Genomic DNA, 22,891 nt, shown 5'->3' on the forward strand with positions numbered 1-22,891 from the left:
GTGGTGACATAGTTGTAGTATAGTAGTAGTATAGTGGTAGTATAGTAGTAGTAACGTGGTAGTATAGTGGTAGTATAGTGAAAGGGTTGGTATAGTGGTAGTATAGTGAAAGGGTTAGTATAGTGGTAGTATCGTGAAATGGTTAGTATAGTGGTAGTATAGTGAAAGGGTTGGTATAGTGGTAGTATAGTGAAAGGGTGAGTATAATGGCAGTATATTGTAAGGGTTAGTATAGTGGTAGTATAGTGAAAGGGTTGGTATAGTGGTAGTATAGTGAAAGGGTTAGTATAGTGGTAGTATAGCGGTAGTATAGTGGCAGTGTAGTAGTATAGTGGTAGTATAGTATTGGTATCGTGGTAGTATAGGGTAAGGGTTAGTATAGTGGTGGCATAGTTGTAGTATAGTAGTAGTATGGTGGTAGTATAGTAGTAGTATCGTGGTTCTATATGGTATGGGGTATTATAGTAGTGGTACCGTGGTAGTATAGGGCAAGGGTTAGTATAGCGGTAGTATATCAGTATTGTCGTGGTAGTATAGGGTAAGGGTTAGTATAGTGGTGGCGTAGTGGTAGTATAGTAGTATTATCGTGGTAGTATAGTAGCGCTATAGCGGCAGTATTGTAGTAGCGTGGTGGTAATATTGTAGTACAGTGGTAGTATCGTGGTATAATAGTGGTAGTAGTGTGGTACTATAGTGCTATTACTGTAGTATAGTGGTGGTATTGTAGCAGAATAGTGTTGGTGGTGTAGTATGGTGTTAGTGTAGTGTTAGTATGGTGGTAGTATAGTGGTAGTATTGTATTAAGTAAACGTAATATCGTCTTACCATTCATATCATCACCATTCAGCCAATCAGCTTTCACATCATCACCATTCAGCCAATCAGCTTCACATCATCACCATTTAGCCAATCAGCTTTCACGTCATCACCATTCAGCCAATCAGCTTTCACATCATCACCATTCAGCCAATCAGGGACTGTTTCTGTTTGTTTTAGTTTCAGAGAGTCGACCAATCCAGGGGGGCCTTCACTTCTCCACCCTATCCCAGACCAGACCAGACCAGTCCAGATCAGACCCAGACCCAGACCAGACCAGTCCAGATCAAGTTGTTTAAGAGACGGCATAACGGACTGAGAGATGAGGGGTAGGGCTCTCTGACCCCTGACACTAACAAGGTGGTGTAACCTCCAACCCCCGTGGCTCCTCCGATGTTGTCCAGAAAGGACAGCCTTCCCTCCCCCAGCTTGGAAGACTCCTTCTTCCCCCTCTCCTCCACCTCCTCCCATTCTCTCTCGCTCGCTCATCCCTCCTCCTCTTCCTCCTCCTGCTGCCAGGGTGGGAGTGGCTCCATGGGGAAGGCGGGGTTAAAGGCAGAGCTGGATGCGGGTCTAGAGACAGATCTGATCCTGGCTGCTGAGTTGGGCCAGGCTCTGTTGGAGAGGAATGAAGAGCTGGCCGAGGCACTGACACAGACAGACAGACATGTAGAGGTGAGACAACTGACAGACAGGTAGAGGTGAGACAACTGACACAGAGACAGACTGGCAGAGGAGACCAACAGGTAGAGCAGAGACAACTGGCAGAGAGACAGACAGGTAGAGGAGAGACAACTAACAGAGAGACAGACAAATAGACATGTAGAAGTGAGACCAACTGACAGAGACAGACAGAAAGGTAGAGGAGAGACAACTGACACAGACAGGTTGGAGGAGAGATACCTGACACAGACTGGTAGGGGAGAGATAACTGACACAGACTGGTAGAGGAGAGATACCTGACACAGAGAGACAGACAGGTAGAAGTGAGACATCTGACAGAGAGCAGATAACTGACACAGACTGGTAGAGGAGAGACAACTGACACAGACTGGTAGAGGAGAGATAACTGACACAGCCTGGTAGAGGAGAGATAACTGACACAGCCTGGTAGAGGAGAGATAACTGACACAGACTGGTAGAGGAGAGACAACTGACACAGACTGGTAGAGGAGAGACAACTGACACAGACTGGTAGAGGAGAGACAACTGACACAGACTGGTAGAGGAGAGACAACTGACACAGACAGGCAGAGGAGAGACAACTGACACAGACTGATAGAGGAGAGATAACTGACACAGACAGGTAGTGGAGAGATAACTGACACAGCCTGGTAGAGGAGAGATAACTGACACAGACAGGTAGAGGAGAGACAACTGACAGAGAGACAGACAGGTAGAGGAGAGACAACTGACACAGCCTGGTAGAGGAGAGACAACTGACAGAGAGACAGGCAGGTAGAGGAGAGACAACTGACACAGCCTGGTAGAGGAGAGACAACCGACACAGACTGGTAGAGGAGAGACAACCGACAGAGAGACAGACAGCTACGAGAGAACCAGTGTTTTAGGAGCAACGATGTATAGATGTAGTGTTTTTTGTGGTTGTGTGTGTGTGTGTGTGTGTGTGTGTGTGTGTGTGTGTGTGTGTGTGTGTGTGTGTGTGTGTGTGTGTGTGTGTGTGTGTGTGTGTGTGTGTGTGTGTGTGTGTGTGTGTGTGTGTGGTTGTGTGTGTGTGTGTGTGTGGTTGTGTGTGTGTGTGTGTGTGGTTGTGTGTGTGTGTGTGTGTGTGTGTGTGTGTGTGTGTGTGTGTGTGTGTGTGTGTGTGTGTGGTTGTGTGTGTGTGTGTGTGTGTATGTGTGTGTGTGTGTGTGTCAGGTCCTGCAGCAGGAGAAGCATGTTCTACAGAGGAAGCTGGAGGTATGTGAGCTGTCGTCACAACAGAGAGAGGCGGAGCTAACCTCCGAACTCTCCTCCTTACTGGCCGAGCTGGACCGACATCACAGCCGGGGGCAGGGCCAGAAGCGTGAGGAGAACACACAGCTGACTGAGCTGGCCAATCACAACCACCGCCTGGTGGAAGAGCTGGCAGAGGTACAGACAAACACACACATAGATGAGGTCCAGGCTGACTACATTGTAGACGCCTGTTAGATCCCAACTCCTGGTGTTTAACCAGGGAGGCCACACCAGATCCAGTGGGATAGTCGACGTTCGTCCAGGTCGCTAGGACATTGGGAGATGTCTTCAATACCTTCAAACTGTGGCGTGGCTAATTGGTTGATGCAATGCGACTTCTTCAATGTAGTCAGACAGGTACTCGACCATTGTGTGTGGAATGGAATGTAGACCAGCCAGCTGAATCAACCACACCTACATTAATCACACGTCAGACAGACAACACAATACACCTCGTTCTCGCCTTTCCTCCCTCTCCTCCCTCTCCTCCCCCCCCCCCTCTTCTCCTCCCTCCCTCTCCTCCCCCCTCTCCTCCCTCCCTCTTCTCCTCCCTCCTCCCTCCTCCCTCCCTCCTCCCTCCTCCCTCCCTGCTCCCCCCCCCCCCTCCTCCCTCCCTCTCCTCCCCCCTCTCCTCCCTCCCTCCTCTCCTCCCTCCCTCCTCCCTCCTCCCTCCTCCCTCCCTCCTCCCCCCCCTCCCCCCTCCCCAGGCAGTGTCAACAGAACACTCATTGCGTGTGGAACTCCGTTCACTTCGAGAAGAGATGGAAGACTCCTCCCTCAGCAAAACCATTAGTTCTACACTACTAGACAACACACAGGCAGAGGTACACACACACACACACACACACACACACACACACACACACACACACACACACACACACACACACACACACACACACACACACACACACACACACACACACACACACACACACACACACACACACACACACACAGGTACACACACAGGTACACACACACACACACACATTCTCCTCTCCTCTCCTCTCCTCTCCTCTCCTCTCCTCTCCTCTCCTCTCCTCTCCTCTCCTCTCCTCTCCTCTCCTCTCATCCCCCTCTCCTCTCCTCTCCTCTTCAGAACAGGGTGTTGAAGGAGAGGCTTGGTAATATGGAGGAGCAGTTGAGGTTGTGGCAGGAGGACTGTGATAGGCTGAAAGGAGAAAGGGAGAGACAGAGAGACAGACTGACAGATCTACAGACCAATCTGAGAGAGAGAGAAGCCCAGGTGAGAACACAGGGGGTGGGTCTTGGAGGGACTGGGTTGATTGCTTTGTTTGGAGGGAGAGGGAGGGACATTGGGGATAGAGACAGGGAGCAGGGTGGGGGGAGGGACTAACCCTGCTAACCCAAGCCTCTGTGTGTGTGTGTGTGTGTGTGTGTGTGTGTGTGTGTGTGTGTGTGTGTGTGTGTGTGTGTGTGTGTGTGTGTGTGTGTGTGTGTGTGTGTGTGTGTGTGTGTGTGTGTGTGTGTGTGTGTGTGTGTGTGTGTGTAGTTGGAGCAGGAACAGAGTGTGGTGTTTGAGTTGCGGACACTGAGCCGTTCTCTAGAGCGGAGAGTCCAGAGGCTGGAAGAGGACAGCAGTCTGGACGACACACACACTCACACACACCCTCTGTCCCTGCTCAGTGAGATACAGCAGACTCAGGTACTCACACACACCCTCTGTCCCTGCTCAGTGAGATACAGCAGACTCAGGTACTCACACACCCTCTGTCCCTGCTCAGTGAGATACAGCAGACTCAGGTACTCACACACCCTCTGTCCCTGCTCAGTGAGATACAGCAGACTCAGGTACTCATACACCCTCTGTCCCTGCTCAGTGAGATACAACAGACTCAGGTACTCACACACACCCTCTGTCCCTGCTCAGTGAGATACAGCAGACTCAGGTACTCACACACACCCTCTGTCCCTGCTCAGCGAGATACAGCAGACTCAGGTACTCACACACCCTCTGTCCCTGCTCAGCGAGATACAGCAGACTCAGGTACTCACACACACCCTCTGTCCCTGCTCAGTGAGATACAGCAGACTCAGGTACTCACACACCCTCTGTCCCTGCTCAGCGAGATACAGCAGACTCAGGTACTCACACACCCTCTGTCCCTGCTCAGTGAGATACAGCAGACTCAGGTACTCACACACCCTCTGTCCCTGATAAGTGAGATACAGCAGACTCAGGTACTCACACACCCTCTGTCCCTGCTCAGCGAGATACAGCAGACTCAGGTACTCACACACCCTCTGTCCCTGCTCAGTGAGATACAGCAGACTCAGGTACTCACACACCCTCTGTCCCTGCTCAGTTTGATACAGCAGACTCAGGTACTCACACACCCGCTGTCCCTGCTCAGTGAGATACAGCAGACTCAGGTACTCACACACACCCTCTGTCCCTGCTCAGTGAGATACAGCAGACTCAGGTACTCACACACCCGCTGTCCCTGCTCAGCGAGATACAGCAGACTCAGGTACTCACACACCCTCTGTCCCTGCTCAGCGAGATACAGCAGACTCAGGTACTCACACACACCCTCTGTCCCTGCTCAGTGAGATACAGCAGACTCAGGTACTCACACACCCTCTGTCCCTGCTCATTGAGATACAGCAGACTCAGGTACTCACACACCCTCTGTCCCTGCTCAGTGAGATACAGCAGACTCAGGTACTCACACACCCTCTGTCCCTGCTCAGTGAGATACAGCAGACTCAGGTACTCACACACCCTCTGTCCCTGCTCAGCGAGATACAGCAGACTCAGGTACTCACACACCCTCTGTCCCTGCTCAGTGAGATACAGCAGACTCAGGTACTCACACACCCGCTGTCCTTGCTCAGTGAGATACAGCAGACTCAGGTACTCACACACACCCTCTGTCCCTGCTCAGCGAGATACAGCAGACTCAGGTACTCACACACACCCTCTGTCCCTGCTCAGTGAGATACAGCAGACTCAGGTACTCACACACCCTCTGTCCCTGCTCAGCGAGATACAGCAGACTCAGGTACTCACACACCAGTGGAGGCTGTTGAGGGGAGGACGGCTCGAAATAATGTCTGGAACGGAGCAAATGGAATGGCATCAAACACATGGAAACCATGGAAACCATGTATTTGACACCATTCCAATGATTCTGCTCCAGCCATTACCACAAGCCTGTCCTCCCCAATTAAGGTGCCACCAACCTCCTGTGGCACACACACTAAAATACTAACAGCTTGTTCTCTGTACTGTTTATAAAGACAGGAAAGTAGTGGAGTTACGCAGTGCTATATCACAGTTCACTGTAACAGACTTCTAAAGGTTATTTATGGTTGAGCCCACAGTTCACTGTAACAGACTTCTAAAGGTTATTTATGGTTGAGCCCACAGTTCACTGTAACAGACCTCTAAAGGTTATTTATGGTTGAGCCCACAGTTCACTGTAACAGACTTCTAAAGGTTATTTATGGTTGAGCCCACAGTTCACTGTAACAGACTTCTAAAGGTTATTTATGGTTGAGCCCACAGTTCACTGTAACAGACTTCTAAAGGTTATTTATGGTTGAGCCCACAGTTCACTGTAACAGACTTCTAAAGGTTATTTATGGTTGAGCCCACAGTTCACTGTAACAGACTTCTAAAGGTTATTTATGGTTGAGCCCACAGTTCACTGTAACAGACTTCTAAAGGTTATTTATGGTTGAGCCCACAGTTCACTGTAACAGACTTCTAAAGGTTATTTATGGTTGAGCCCACAGTTCACTGTAACAGACTTCTAAAGGTTATTTATGGTTGAGCCCACAGTTCACTGTAACAGACTTCTAAAGGTTATTTATGGTTGAGCCCACAGTTCACTGTAACAGACTTCTAAAGGTTATTTATGGTTGAGCCCACAGTTCACTGTAACAGACTTCTAAAGGTTATTTATGGTTGAGCCCACAGTTCACTGTAACAGACTTCTAAAGGTTATTTATGGTTGAGCCCACAGTTCACTGTAACAGACTTCTAAAGGTTATTTATGGTTGAGCCCACAGTTCACTGTAACAGACTTCTAAAGGTTATTTATGGTTGAGCCCACAGTTCACTGTAACAGACTTCTAAAGGTTATTTATGGTTGAGCCCACAGTTCACTGTAACAGACTTCTAAAGGTTATTTATGGTTGAGCCCACAGTTCACTGTAACAGACTTCTAAAGGTTATTTATGGTTGAGCCCACAGTTCACTGTAACAGACTTCTAAAGGTTATTTATGGTTGAGCCCACAGTTCACTGTAACAGACTTCTAAAGGTTATTTATGGTTGAGCCCACAGTTCACTGTAACAGACTTCTAAAGGTTATTTATGGTTGAGCCCACAGTTCACTGTAACAGACTTCTAAAGGTTATTTATGGTTGAGCCCACAGTTCACTGTAACAGACTTCTAAAGGTTATTTATGGTTGAGCCCACAGTTCACTGTAACAGACTTCTAAAGGTTATTTATGGTTGAGCCCACAGTTCACTGTAACAGACTTCTAAAGGTTATTTATGGTTGAGCCCACAGTTCACTGTAACAGACTTCTAAAGGTTATTTATGGTTGAGCCCACAGTTCACTGTAACAGACTTCTAAAGGTTATTTATGGTTGAGCCCACAGTTCACTGTAACAGACTTCTAAAGGTTATTTATGGTTGAGCCCACAGTTCACTGTAACAGACTTCTAACGGTTATTTATGGTTGAGCCCACAGTTCACTGTAACAGACTTCTAACGGTTATTTATGGTTGAGCCCACAGTTCACTGTAACAGACTTCTAAAGGTTATTTATGGTTGAGCCCACAGTTCACTGTAACAGACTTCTAAAGGTTATTTATGGTTGAGCCCACAGTTCACTGTAACAGACTTCTAAAGGTTATTTATGGTTGAGCCCACAGTTCACTGTAACGGACTTCTAAAGGTTATTTATGGTTGAGCCCACAGTTCACTGTAACGGACTTCTAAAGGTTATTTATGGTTGAGCCCACAGTTCACTGTAACGGACTTCTAAAGGTTATTTATGGTTGAGCCCACAGTTCACTGTAACGGACTTCTAAAGGTTATTTATGGTTGAGCCCACAGTTCACTGTAACGGACTTCTAAAGGTTATTTATGGTTGAGCCCACAGTTCACTGTAACGGACCTCTAAAGGTTATTTATGGTTGAACCCACAGTTCACTGTAACAGACCTCTAAAGGTTATTTATGGTTGAACCCACAGTTCACTGTAACAGACCTCTAAAGGTTATTTATGGTTGAACCCACAGTTCACTGTAACAGACCTCTAAAGGTTATTTATGGTTGAACCCACAGTTCACTGTAACAGACCTCTAAAGGTTATTTATGGTTGAGCCCACAGTTCACTGTAACAGACCTCTAAAGGTTATTTATGGTTGAGCCCACAGTTCACTGTAACAGACCTCTAAAGGTTATTTATGGTTGAGCCCACAGTTCACTGTAACAGACCTCTAAAGGTTATTTATGGTTGAGCCCACAGTTCACTGTAACAGACCTCTAAAGGTTATTTATGGTTGAGCCCACAGTTCACTGTAACAGACCTCTAAAGATTATTTATGGTTGAGCCCACAGTTCACTGTAACAGACCTCTAAAGGTTATTTATGGTTGAGCCCACAGTTCACTGTAACAGACCTCTAAAGGTTATTTATGGTTGAGCCCACAGTTCACTGTAACAGACCTCTAAAGGTTATTTATGGTTGAGCCCACAGTTCACTGTAACAGACCTCTAAAGGTTATTTATGGTTGAGCCCACAGTTCACTGTAACAGACTTCTAAAGGTTATTTATGGTTGAGCCCACAGTTCACTGTAACAGACTTCTAAAGGTTATTTATGGTTGAGCCCACAGTTCACTGTAACAGACTTCTAAAGGTTATTTATGGTTGAGCCCACAGTTCACTGTAACAGACTTCTAAAGGTTATTTATGGTTGAGCCCACAGTTCACTGTAACAGACTTCTAAAGGTTATTTATGGTTGAGCCCACAGTTCACTGTAACAGACTTCTAAAGGTTATTTATGGTTGAGCCCACAGTTCACTGTAACAGACTTCTAAAGGTTATTTATGGTTGAGCCCACAGTTCACTGTAACAGACTTCTAAAGGTTATTTATGGTTGAGCCCACAGTTCACTGTAACAGACTTCTAAAGGTTATTTATGGTTGAGCCCACAGTTCACTGTAACAGACTTCTAAAGGTTATTTATGGTTGAGCCCACAGTTCACTGTAACAGACTTCTAAAGGTTATTTATGGTTGAGCCCACAGTTCACTGTAACAGACTTCTAAAGGTTATTTATGGTTGAGCCCACAGTTCACTGTAACAGACTTCTAAAGGTTATTTATGGTTGAGCCCACAGTTCACTGTAACAGACTTCTAAAGGTTATTTATGGTTGAGCCCACAGTTCACTGTAACAGACTTCTAAAGGTTATTTATGGTTGAGCCCACAGTTCACTGTAACAGACTTCTAAAGGTTATTTATGGTTGAGCCCACAGTTCACTGTAACGGACTTCTAAAGGTTATTTATGGTTGAGCCCACAGTTCACTGTAACGGACTTCTAAAGGTTATTTATGGTTGAGCCCACAGTTCACTGTAACGGACTTCTAAAGGTTATTTATGGTTGAGCCCACAGTTCACTGTAACGGACTTCTAAAGGTTATTTATGGTTGAGCCCACAGTTCACTGTAACGGACTTCTAAAGGTTATTTATGGTTGAGCCCACAGTTCACTGTAACGGACTTCTAAAGGTTATTTATGGTTGAGCCCACAGTTCACTGTAACGGACTTCTAAAGGTTATTTATGGTTGAGCCCACAGTTCACTGTAACGGACCTCTAAAGGTTATTTATGGTTGAGCCCACAGTTCACTGTAACGGACCTCTAAAGGTTATTTATGGTTGAACCCACAGTTCACTGTAACAGACCTCTAAAGGTTATTTATGGTTGAGCCCACAGTTCACTGTAACAGACCTCTAAAGGTTATTTATGGTTGAGCCCACAGTTCACTGTAACAGACCTCTAAAGGTTATTTATGGTTGAGCCCACAGTTCACTGTAACAGACCTCTAAAGGTTATTTATGGTTGAGCCCACAGTTCACTGTAACAGACCTCTAAAGGTTATTTATGGTTGAGCCCACAGTTCACTGTAACAGACCTCTAAAGATTATTTATGGTTGAGCCCACAGTTCACTGTAACAGACCTCTAAAGGTTATTTATGTTTGAGCCCACAGTTCACTGTAACAGACCTCTAAAGGTTATTTATGGTTGAGCCCACAGTTCACTGTAACAGACCTCTAAAGGTTATTTATGGTTGAGCCCACAGTTCACTGTAACAGACCTCTAAAGGTTATTTATGGTTGAGCCCACAGTTCACTGTAACAGACTTCTAAAGGTTATTTATGGTTGAGCCCACAGTTCACTGTAACAGACTTCTAAAGGTTATTTATGGTTGAGCCCACAGTTCACTGTAACAGACTTCTAAAGGTTATTTATGGTTGAGCCCACAGTTCACTGTAACAGACTTCTAAAGGTTATTTATGGTTGAGCCCACAGTTCACTGTAACAGACTTCTAAAGGTTATTTATGGTTGAGCCCACAGTTCACTGTAACAGACTTCTAAAGGTTATTTATGGTTGAGCCCACAGTTCACTGTAACAGACTTCTAAAGGTTATTTATGGTTGAGCCCACAGTTCACTGTAACAGACTTCTAAAGGTTATTTATGGTTGAGCCCACAGTTCACTGTAACAGACTTCTAAAGGTTATTTATGGTTGAGCCCACAGTTCACTGTAACAGACTTCTAAAGGTTATTTATGGTTGAGCCCACAGTTCACTGTAACAGACTTCTAAAGGTTATTTATGGTTGAGCCCACAGTTCACTGTAACAGACTTCTAAAGGTTATTTATGGTTGATCCCACAGTTCACTGTAACAGACTTCTAAAGGTTATTTATGGTTGAGCCCACAGTTCACTGTAACAGACCTCTAAAGATTATTTATGGTTGAGCCCACAGTTCACTGTAACAGACTTCTAAAGGTTATTTATGGTTGAGCCCACAGTTCACTGTAACAGACTTCTAAAGGTTATTTATGGTTGAGCCCACAGTTCACTGTAACAGACTTCTAAAGGTTATTTATGGTTGAGCCCACAGTTCACTGTAACAGACTTCTAAAGGTTATTTATGGTTGAGCCCACAGTTCACTGTAACAGACTTCTAAAGGTTATTTATGGTTGAGCCCACAGTTCACTGTAACAGACTTCTAAAGGTTATTTATGGTTGAGCCCACAGTTCACTGTAACAGACTTCTAAAGGTTATTTATGGTTGAGCCCACAGTTCACTGTAACAGACTTCTAAAGGTTATTTATGGTTGAGCCCACAGTTCACTGTAACAGACTTCTAAAGGTTATTTATGGTTGATCCCACAGTTCACTGTAACAGACTTCTAAAGGTTATTTATGGTTGAGCCCACAGTTCACTGTAACAGACTTCTAAAGGTTATTTATGGTTGAGCCCACAGTTCACTGTAACAGACTTCTAAAGGTTATTTATGGTTGAGCCCACAGTTCACTGTAACAGACTTCTAAAGGTTATTTATGGTTGAGCCCACAGTTCACTGTAACAGACTTCTAAAGGTTATTTATGGTTGAGCCCACAGTTCACTGTAACAGACTTCTAAAGGTTATTTATGGTTGAGCCCACAGTTCACTGTAACAGACTTCTAAAGGTTATTTATGGTTGAGCCCACAGTTCACTGTAACAGACTTCTAAAGGTTATTTATGGTTGAGCCCACAGTTCACTGTAACAGACTTCTAAAGGTTATTTATGGTTGAGCCCACAGTTCACTGTAACAGACCTATAAAGGTTATTTATGGTTGAGCCCACAGTTCACTGTAACAGACCTCTAAAGGTTATTTATGGTTGAGCCCATAGTTCACTGTAACAGACCTCTAAAGGTTATTTATGGTTGAGCCCACAGCACAGCGCTCATCATGAATGTGATCTTTGTGAACGTCTAAGTTAAGGCCTTCAAAAAGGTTGTTGGCTGTAAAGTGACTCGCACTGTAGAGGAGTTAGCTGACAACGGCACCAGAACAATGCACTGTCTTCAACGTCTGTGAGGTGTTGTGCTTCTGCCACACAGCTAACAACCAGAACCTGACATGTGGCCTGTTTCAGCTAGGTTCATCGTGTTCTCGATGTTTTCAGAACAATATGCTAACGTGACTTTTCGCTAGCTAACCAATAACACTAAGGAGAGACAACAAGTGCTCATTGAACAAATATATTTATGTTTTCAATTAACACTTGAGACTAAACATAGTTTATATGTTTGTCAACAGTTTAAGCCCGTCTGTTTTGCCACATAGTTGCGCGCGCCTCGGTTTTGTTGCTAAACAACCAACCCGTCAACAACACAGCTAGGATGGAATCCCCAGCCCCTCTATAACACAGCTAGGATGGAATCCCCAGCCCCTCTATAACACAGCTAGGATGGAATCCCCAGCCCCTCTACAACACAGCTAGGATGGAATCCCCAGCCCCTCTACAACACAGCTAGGATGGAATCCCCAGCCCCTCTACAACACAGCTAGGATGGAATCCCCAGCCCCTCTATAACACAGCTAGGATGGAATCCCCAGCCCCTCTACAACACAGCTAGGATGGAATCCCCAGCCCCTCTACAACACAGCTAGGATGGAATCCCCAGCCTCTCTACAACACAGCTAGGATGGAATCCCCAGCCCCTCTATAACACAGCTAGGATGGAATCCCCAGCCCCTCTACAGCACAGCTAGGATGGAATCCCCAGCCCCTCTACAGCACAGCTAGGATGGAATCCCCAGCCCCTCTACAACACAGCTAGGATGGAATCCCCAGCCCCTCTATAACACAGCTAGGATGGAATCCCCAGCCCCTCTACAACACAGCTAGGATGGAATCCCCAGCCCCTCTATAACACAGCTAGGATGGAATCCCCAGCCCCTCTACAACACAGCTAGGATGGAATCCCCAGCCCCTCTACAGACACAGCTAGGATGGAATCCCCAGCCCCTCTACAACACAGCTAGGATGGAATCCCCAGCCCCTCTATAACACAGCTAGGATGGAATCCCCAGCCCCTCTACAACACAGCTAGGATGGAATCCCCAGCCCCTCTACAACACAGCTAGGATGGAATCCCCAGCCCCTCTACAACACAGCTAGGATGGAATCCCCAGCCCCTCTACAACACAGCTAGGATGGAATCCCAAGCCCCTCTACAACACAGCTAGGATGGAATCCCCAGCCCCTCTACAGCACAGCTAGGATGGAATCCCCAGCCCCTCTATAACACAGCTAGGATGGAATCCCCAACCCCTCTACAACACAGCTAGGATGGAATCCCCAGCCCCTCTACAGCACAGCTAGGATGGAATCCCCAGCCCCTCTATAACACAGCTAGGATGGAATCCCCAACCCCTCTACAACACAGCTAGGATGGAATCCCAAGCCCCTCTACAACACAGCTAGGATGGAATCCCCAGCCCCTCTACAGCACAGCTAGGATGGAATCCCCAGCCCCTCTATAACACAGCTAGGATGGAATCCCCAACCCCTCTACAACACAGCTAGGATGGAATCCCCAGCCCCTCTACAACACAGCTAGGATGGAATCCCCAGCCCCTCTATAACACAGCTAGGATGGAATCCCCAGCCCCTCTATAACACAGCTAGGATGGAATCCCCAGCCCCTCTACAACACAGCTAGGATGGAATCCCCAGCCCCTCTACAGCACAGCTAGGATGGAATCCCCAGCCCCTCTACAACACAGTTAGGATGGAATCCCAGGCTGTTTCTCAAAATGCTCCGGGCACATTGGGGAACGGGTGGGTCAGAGTAAAGTATGTGAAACGGAGCACGGATGGAACTTCTCGAATGCTACTTTCTTCATATTCAGAATCATCTTCATCAGAAATATGATGCAACCGTGTTAAACACCATTTTCTTTTATCAGCTGAATTGAGAGAAACTAAACAAACACCCCGACTTCAGAATGAAATGGTGCCTGACTACACTATTTGACCTTGATACGTTATTAATAAGTACAGCCTGTGTTCATTTTGGCATGGTTACCTGCTGTGTGTGTGTGTGTGTGTGACAGTGTGTATGTTGTGGTTATGACAGTGTGTGTGTGTGTGTGTGTGTGTGTGTGTGTGTGTGTGTGTGTGTGTGTGTGTGTGTGTGTTGGGGTTATGACAGTGTGTGTTGTTGTTATGACAGTGTGTGTTGTGGTTATGACAGTGTGTCTTGTTGTCCAGGCTACAGAGACACTGTTGGCCCACTCTACCATCCTACAAGACAAAGACCAGGAGATAGACACACTGAGAGAAACGGTGAGTTACTACACACACAACTGACCGACACACACTGCTTGTATAGCGAGTACCACTTGCCCCTCTTTCTGCTCGAACCTCGGGCCTCTGTTTACACGCCGCCCTCCTTCACAACGTTCCAACGGGTTGAGCCACCCAAAAGCTACCTCTTGCTATATGGATATATACTAAGGTCCCTAAGGTATAGGAAATTGTTTTAAAAAGGTCATACCAGGGATCATTTTGCTATTTGATTTTGAAGACATGGAGCAACAGATAGTCCTCCCCTCAACATCTAAAGGAAGTTTATTCTGAATTTCTGTCCTATATCAGAGCGATATAAGATCAGAAAGCATACCTTTTTTTAGATGTATTTAACCCCTTATTATCTGTCATGTAAGTCTCAATATACTATATACTATACTGTACTTCCATTAGTTCTTTCAGCTGATACCGGGGGACATTCTGGCCTGTGGGCATCCTAGAGCAAAACAACCAACATGTTTGTGTTTGTGAGCGTCTCACCTTTCCACAGTAGTTAGTAATTTAATAGTTTTTAGGACAAACCGTTCAGAAGCTACAGACGATTTTTGTGAGAAGACCGATTTCCGGGATGTCTCATGGTCTGACAAACACCGCTCTATCTCTGTCACCTTTCACCACAGATGCGGAAGTGTGACGTAGGCAGATATGGTGGATTGAGTCACATCCAATGAGAAAAAAACAGATACTGTATCTCTACCTTAAATTGAGAGATTTTCATTTAGATTTTTTAATTATACTAATTAGATTTCCGCAGACATCGACTTCAGGGGATTAATGGAAGCTTCTCTAATGTCAAACGTGTAAAGTGTGGTGTACCACAGGGCAGCTCTCTAGGCCCTCTACTATTTTCTATTTTTACCAATGACCTGCCACTGGCATTAAACAAAGTCTGTGTGTCCATGTATGCTGATGAGTCAACCATATACGCATCAACAACCACAGCTAATGAAGTCACTGAAACCCTTAACAAAGAGTAGCAGTCTGTTTTGGACTGGATGGCCAGTAATAAACTGGTCCTGAACATCTAAAACTAAGAGCATTGTTATCACGGCTCAGGCTAAGACCCAGATGCAGACACAGGAGGCAGATAGTACGAGTCTCAGAGTTTATTACAGTTCAAGGGGCAAAAGGTAAATCAAGGCAGGCAAAGGGTCGTAATCTAAATCAGAGTCCGGCAGGATCAGGGTCAGGACGGCAGGCAGGATCAGGGTCAGGACGGCAGGCAGGGTCAGGGTCAGGACAGACAAAGGGTTTAAGACTAAGAAAAACAAAAACTAGAGCAGAGGAAACAAGGTTAGTTTTGTCTTATCTTGATTATTGTCCAGTCGTGTGGTCCAGTGCTCCAAGGAAAGACCTAGTTAAGCTGCAGCTGGCCCAGAACAGAGCGGGACGTCTTGCTCTTCATTGTGATCAGAGGGCTGATATTAATACTATGCAGCCAGTCTCTCTAAGAGATGAGGAGAGATTGAGAGCATCACTTTTTGTTTTAATTAGAAACGTTAATGTGTTAATGAACCCCACCAGATAGGCCACCAGGGTTTACTAGATATATTACTGTTCTCACTGGATGGGACAAACAGCGCCCTCTGTCCTCAACAGGTTAACCCCACCAGATATGCCACCAGGGGTCATTTCACAATCCCCAGGTCCAGAACCAATTAAAGCAAACGTACAGTCTTATACAAATCCATGAATGCATGAAACTCCTTATATAGCTCAAGTGAACAGCAAACACATTTTTTTAATCAAAACAACACCTGACGTCACAACGCCCCCATGTGACCTACCTGTTGTGTGTATGTACTGACATGTGACCTACCTGTTGTGTGTATGTACTGACATGTGACCTACCTGTTGTGTGTATGTACTGACATGTGACCTATCTGTTGTGTGTATGTACTGACATGTGACCTACCTGTTGTGTGTAGGTACTGACATGTGACCTACTGGTTGTGTGTGTGTACTGACATGCGACCTACTGGTTGTGTGTATGTACTGACATGTGACCTACTGGTTGTGTGTATGTACTGACATGTGACCTACCTGTTGTGTGTAGGTACTGACATGTGACCTACTGGTTGTGTGTAGGTACTGACATGTGACCTACTGGTTGTGTGTATGTACTGACATGTGACCTACTGGTTGTATGTACTGACATGTGACCTACCTGTTGTGTGTAGGTACTGACATGTGACCTACCTGTTGTGTGTATGTACTGACATGTGACCTACTGGTTGTGTGTATGTACTGACATGTGACCTACTGGTTGTGTGTATGTACTGACATGTGACCTACTGGTTGTGTGTACTGACATGTGACCTACTGGTTGTGTGTACTGACATGTGACCTACTGGTTGTGTGTACTGACATGTGACCTACTGGTTGTGTGTACTGACATGTGACCTACTGGTTGTGTGTACTGACATGTGACCTACTGGTTGTGTGTACTGACATGTGACCTACTGGTTGTGTGTACTGACATGTGACCTACTGGTTGTGTGTACTGACATGTGACCTACTGGTTGTGTGTACTGACATGTGACCTACTGGTTGTTTGTACTGACATGTGACCTACTGGTTGTGTGTACTGACATGTGACCTACTGGTTGTTTGTACTGACATGTGACCTACTGGTTGTGTGTACTGACATGTGACCTACTGGTTGTGTGTACTGACATGTGACCTACTGGTTGTTTGTACTGACATGTGACCTACTGGTTGTGTGTACTGACATGTGACCTACTGGTTGTTTGTACTGACATGTGACCTACTGGTTGTTTGTACTGACATGTGACCTACTGGTTGTGTGTACTGACATGTGACCTACTGGTTGTGTGTACTGACATGTGACCTACTGGTTGTGTGTACTGACATGTGACCTACTGGTTGTGTGTACTGACATGTGACCTACTGGTTGTGTGTACTGACATGTGACCTACTGGTTGTGTGTACTGACATGTGACCTACTGGTTGTGTGTACTGACATGTGACCTACTGGTTGTGTGTACTGACATGTGACCTACTGGTTGTGTGTACTGACATGTGACCTACTGGTTGTGTGTACTGACATGTGACCTACTGGTTGTGTGTACTGACATGTGACCTACTGGTTGTGTGTACTGACATGTGACCTACTGGTTGTTTGTACTGACATGTGACCTACTGGTTGTGTGTACTGACATGTGACCTACTGGTTGTGTGTACTGACATGTGACCTACTGGTTGTGTGTACTGACATGTGACCTACTGGTTGTTTGTACTGACATGTGACCTACTGGTTGTGTGTATGTACTGACATGTGACCTACTGGTTGTGTGTACTGACATGTGACCTACTGGTTGTGTGTACTGACATGTATGTGGAACTGATAGATGCACACACACACTACATGTTAATGTTTTTAAACGTACAGTATCAGTCAGAAGTACACATTGTACATTGTAGAATAATAGTGAAGACATCAAAACTATGAAATAACACATATGGAATCATGTAGTAACCAACAAAGGGTTAAACTCTCTCCTGTTCTCTTCAGCTGTGCTCAAGAGAGGCGGAGCTTGATTCTCTGAGGGAGGAGCTACAGCCATTCAGTAGCTGTCAAGGAAAACCCAGCTACAGGTACACCGTACACACACACACACACACACACACACACACACACACACACACACACACACACACACACACACACACACACACACACACACACACACACACACACACACACACACACACACACACACACACACACACACACACACAATTGTAAATGAGAACTTGTTCTCAACAATTGTAAATGAGAACTTGTTCTCAACTAGCCTACCTGGTTAAATAAAGGGTAAGGGTTATATATATATATATAATATAGAAATACCTGGTTAAATAAAGGGTAAGGGTTATATATATATATATATAATATAGAAATACCTGGTTAAATAAAGGGTTAGGGTTATAAATGAGAACTACCAGCTCTCTGTAACCTAGAGGGCAACCAGTGGGTCCGTCTCCTCTATACCACCCACCTGGTAGTGTGGTGGATGGGATTACCAGCTCTCTGTAACCTAGAGGGTAACCAGTGGGTCTGTCTCCTCTATACCACCCACCTGGTAGTGTGGTGGATGGGACCACCAGCTCTCTGTAACCTAGAGGACAACCAGTGGGTCCGTCTCCTCTATACCACCCACCTGGTAGTGTGGTGGATGGGACCACCAGCTCTCTGTAACCTAGAGGGCAACCAGTGGGTCCGTCTCCTCTATACCACCCACCTGGTAGTGTGGTGGATGGGACTACCAGCTCTCTGTAACCTAGAGGGCAACCAGTGGGTCCGTCTCCTCTATACCACCCACCTGGTAGTGTGGTGGATGGGACTACCAGCTCTCTGTAACCTAGAGGACAACCAGTGGGTCCGTCTCCTATATACCACCCACCTGGTAGTGTGGTGGATGGGACTACCAGCTCTCTGTAACCTAGAGGGCAACCAGTGGGTCCGTCTCCTCTATACCACCCACCTGGTAGTGTGGTGGATGGGACTACCAGCTCTCTGTAACCTAGAGGACAACCAGTGGGTCCGTCTCCTCTATACCACCCACCTGGTAGTGTGGTGGATGGGACTACCAGCTCTCTGTAACCTAGAGGGCAACCAGTGGGTCCGTCTCCTCTATACCACCCACCTGGTAGTGTGGTGGATGGGACTACCAGCTCTCTGTAACCTAGAGGACAACCAGTGGGTCCGTCTCCTCTATACCACCCACCTGGTAGTGTGGTGGATGGGACTACCAGCTCTCTGTAACCTAGAGGACAACCAGTGGGTCCGTCTCCTCTATACCACCCACCTGGTAGTGTGGTGGATGGGACTACCAGCTCTCTGTAACCTAGAGGGCAACCAGTGGGTCCGTCTCCTCTATACCACCCACCTGGTAGTGTGGTGGATGGGACTACCAGCTCTCTGTAACCTAGAGGACAACCAGTGGGTCCGTCTCCTCTATACCACCCACCTGGTAGTGTGGTGGATGGGATTACCAGCTCTCTGTAACCTAGAGGACAACCAGTGGGTCCGTCTCCTCTATACCACCCACCTGGTAGTGTGGTGGATGGGATTACCAGCTCTCTGTAACCTAGAGGGCAACCAGTGGGTCCGTCTCCTCTATACCACCCACCTGGTAGTGTGGTGGATGGGACTACCAGCTCTCTGTAACCTAGAGGACAACCAGTGGGTCTGTCTCCTCTATACCACCCACCTGGTAGTGTGGTGGATGGGACTACCAGCTCTCTGTAACCTAGAGGACAACCAGTGGGTCCGTCTCCTCTATACCACCCACCTGGTAGTGTGGTGGATGGGACTACCAGCTCTCTGTAACCTAGAGGACAACCAGTGGGTCCGTCTCCTCTATACCACCCACCTGGTAGTGTGGTGGATGGGACTACCAGCTCTCTGTAACCTAGAGGACAACCAGTGGGTCCGTCTCCTCTATACCACCCACCTGGTAGTGTGGTGGATGGGACTACCAGCTCTCTGTAACCTAGAGGACAACCAGTGGGTCTGTCTCCTCTATACCACCCACCTGGTAGTGTGGTGGATGGGACTACCAGCTCTCTGTAACCTAGAGGGCAACCACTGGGTCCGTCTCCTCTATACCACCCACCTGGTAGTGTGGTGGATGGGACTACCAGCTCTCTGTAACCTAGAGGACAACCAGTGGGTCCGTCTCCTCTATACCACCCACCTGGTAGTGTGGTGGATGGGACTACCAGCTCTCTGTAACCTAGAGGGCAACCAGTGGGTCCGTCTCCTCTGTACCATGTTTCTTGTAGGATGATAATGTCTGTATTTTGATTTCTTTGATGAAGTCCAGGTTCCTGCTCTTTAGGCCAAAGGCAGATGACCTCAGACCTTGGATATTCCAGAATGATATAGTGAAGGCTTTTTGTTCCATAAAGTGTCCAATGTTGTTGGCCGTGTGGTTTGGCCTCAGGCCAGTAAGTGTGAGCAGAGCCTGCTGAGCATCTGGTACATGCCGTTGGCTTGGGCGAGTGTAAGAGTGGGGGTTGGGCCTGTTTGCCCGCTCACTACCTGGGCGTATGTGTGACTTCCTAGTTGAGGCCCTCTTAACGGGGGTGGGGTGCATGGGGTGGGCAGGATGGGCATAGGTCTGATCTGAGGGGGCCTAAATGGGGTGTGGGCATGGTTGACTTGGGGGGGTCTTGATTGGTTGGGGCGGGGGGGTGTATGTGGCTGGTGGTGTTGTGGTCTGAATGTAGGTCCTCTCGGCGTGGGTCCTCTATGGGTAGGTCCAGGGGGGGTCCTGCTGGTCTGGGAGAGTGTCTCGCTGGTCTGGGTGTCCGTGGATCTGTGTGAGGTGTTGAGGCTGTGGTTGAGGGTGATGTCCTTTAGGGTCCGGGAGAAGGTGGGCACTGCTGCCTTGTAGAGGTGGACCTGGTCATAAAGGCTGTTCAAGTCCAGGGTGGATCGCTGGGCCAGGAAAATATTTGGTTTTGAGGCTCTCTCTCTGTGTATGTGTTTAGCTCCCTGGAGAGCGAGGTGTGTACGGTGCGAGCGGAGAGAGACAGTCTGACCCAGCAGCTGCTGAACACCATTCAACACAAGGTGGTGCTGTCGCAGGAGGTCGACGCTTGGCAGGTGGGTCTGGGGGGTGACGGTGGACTTGTTTTCTCAGACTGACAGTTACAGTACAAGGAAGAAAACATTTCAATTTAGTATTTTATTTGATCAACCTCTCACCATCTCTCTCTTCCCCACTTTCAACCCCTTCTATCGCTCTCTCTCGATCTCTCCCCTCCTTCTCCCCCTCCCTCTCTCCTCCCTCTCTCTCTCCCTACCTCTCCCTCCCCCCTCCCTCTCGCTCTCTCCTACACTCTCGCTCTCTTCCCCCCCTCTCGGTGTCTCCTACACTCTCGCTCTCTTCACCCCCTCTCGGTGTCTCCCCCCTCGCTCTCCCCTCCCCCTCTCGCTCTCTCCACTCCGCTCTCTCTCCTTTCCCCTCTCTCTCTCTCCTCTCCCCTCTCTCTCTCTCCTCTCCCCTCTCTCTCCCCTCCTTCTCTCTCTCCTCTCTCCTCTCCCCTCTCTCTCACGCTCCCCCTCTCGCTCTCTCCACTCCACTCTCTCTCCTCTCTCCCTTCTCTCTCTCTCCTCTCCCCTCTCTCTCCCCTCTCTATCTCTCCCGCTCCCCCCCTCTCTCTCTCTCCTCTCCCTCTCTCTCCCCTCTCTCTCTCTCTCTCTCTCCTCTCCCCTCTCTCTCCCCTCTCTCTCTCTCCTCTCCCCTCTCTCTCCCCTCTCTCTCTCTCCTCTCCCCTCTCTCTCCCCTCTCTCTCTCTCCTCTCCCCTCTCTCTCCCCTCTCTCTCTCTCTCTCTCTCCTCTCCATCTCTCTCCCCCCTCTCTCTCTCTCCCGCTCCCCCCCCCTCTCTCTCTTTCTTTCAGGAGGACATGAGGCTGCTGATAAGTCAACAGGTGCAGCAGCAGGCAGAGGAGAAAGAGAGAGAAAAGGAACGAGAGAAAGAGAGCAAGAAGAAGGGGCTGCAGAGAACCCGGTCCATGAGAGTCAGAGGAGAGAGAGGGAAAGGAGGATTCTTCTCTTCTCTCTTTAAAGGGGATGAATAGAGAGATGGAGGGACAGAGGACAGGTACTTGATGTAAATATTGAAATATTGATCACATGGTTAAACATGAAGATATTTAGTTTATACTGTTTTACACATTCGAAAGTCTCTCAGCCTGTCACACAATGTTATGCCAATTAGTTCCTGTATGTGAGGATGCTGGGGGGAGTTTTTGGTGAGGCGTTTGTGCGGCGGGTCAGTGCTGGTGTGCATTGTCTGTGTTCATCCACAACTTGATTATTTTATGGGAAATCAGTGTCCTAGACTGTTTACGCTAGTCAACAAACTACATGCGCGTGTCGGTGACCTTACAGGCTCGTTACAATACTATACCACGCCCTTGTAATGTTGAGCATGTATATTTAGAATGTTCTACTGTGTATATTTAGAATGTTCTACTGTGTATATGTAGAATGTTCTACTGTGTATATGTAGAATGTTCTACTGTGTATATTTAGAATGTTCTACTGTGTATATTTAGAATGTTCTACTGTGCATATTTAGAATGTTCTACTGTGTATATGTAGAATGTTCTACTGTGTATATGTAGAATGTTCTACTGTGTATATGTAGAATGTTCTACTGTGTATATGTAGAATGTTCTACTGTGTATATTGAGAATGTTCTACTGTGTATATGTAGAATGTTCTACTGTGTATATGTAGAATGTTCTACTGTGTGTATGTAGAATGTTCTACTGTGTATATTTAGAATGTTCTACTGTGTATATGTAGAATGTTCTACTGTGTATATGTAGAATGTTCTACTGTGTATATGTAGAATGTTCTACTGTGTATATGTAGAATGTTCTACTGTGTATATTGAGAATGTTCTACTGTGTATATTGAGAATGTTCTACTGTGTATATGTAGAATGTTCTACTGTGTATATGTAGAATGTTCTACTGTGTATATGTAGAATGTTCTACTGTGTATATGTAGAATGTTCTACTGTGTATATGTAGAATGTTCTACTGTGTGTATGTAGAATGTTCTACTGTGTATATGTAGAATGTTCTACTGTGTATATGTAGAATGTTCTACTGTGTATATGTAGAATGTTCTACTGT

The 22,891-nt window shown here is 46.8% G+C and overlaps 1 protein-coding gene across 2 annotated transcripts in view; it reads left to right on the top strand.

Moving 5' to 3' along the window:
• The window catches only part of bicdl2 (BICD family like cargo adaptor 2), a 24,935-nt gene extending 2,647 nt beyond the window's left edge, over nt 1-22,288 (top strand). The window contains exons 2-10 of one of the 2 annotated variants that reach the window (XM_071362932.1): nt 997-1,491; nt 2,695-2,910; nt 3,483-3,599; nt 3,878-4,024; nt 4,292-4,444; nt 14,109-14,183; nt 17,743-17,825; nt 20,730-20,844; nt 21,644-22,288. In XM_071362932.1, the coding sequence (XP_071219033.1) occupies nt 1,210-1,491; nt 2,695-2,910; nt 3,483-3,599; nt 3,878-4,024; nt 4,292-4,444; nt 14,109-14,183; nt 17,743-17,825; nt 20,730-20,844; nt 21,644-21,823 (1,368 nt within the window). In that variant the 5' untranslated portion in view covers nt 997-1,209 and the 3' untranslated portion in view covers nt 21,824-22,288. The remainder of the gene's footprint in view (nt 1-996; nt 1,492-2,694; nt 2,911-3,482; nt 3,600-3,877; nt 4,025-4,291; nt 4,445-14,108; nt 14,184-17,742; nt 17,826-20,729; nt 20,845-21,643) is intronic. The other variant, XM_071362933.1, reaches the window with a different exon arrangement.
• The last annotated feature ends 603 nt before the right edge of the window (nt 22,289-22,891 follow it).

Source organism: Salvelinus alpinus, chromosome 24, assembly GCF_045679555.1.
Source record: "Salvelinus alpinus chromosome 24, SLU_Salpinus.1, whole genome shotgun sequence".
NCBI lineage: Eukaryota > Metazoa > Chordata > Actinopteri > Salmoniformes > Salmonidae > Salvelinus > Salvelinus alpinus.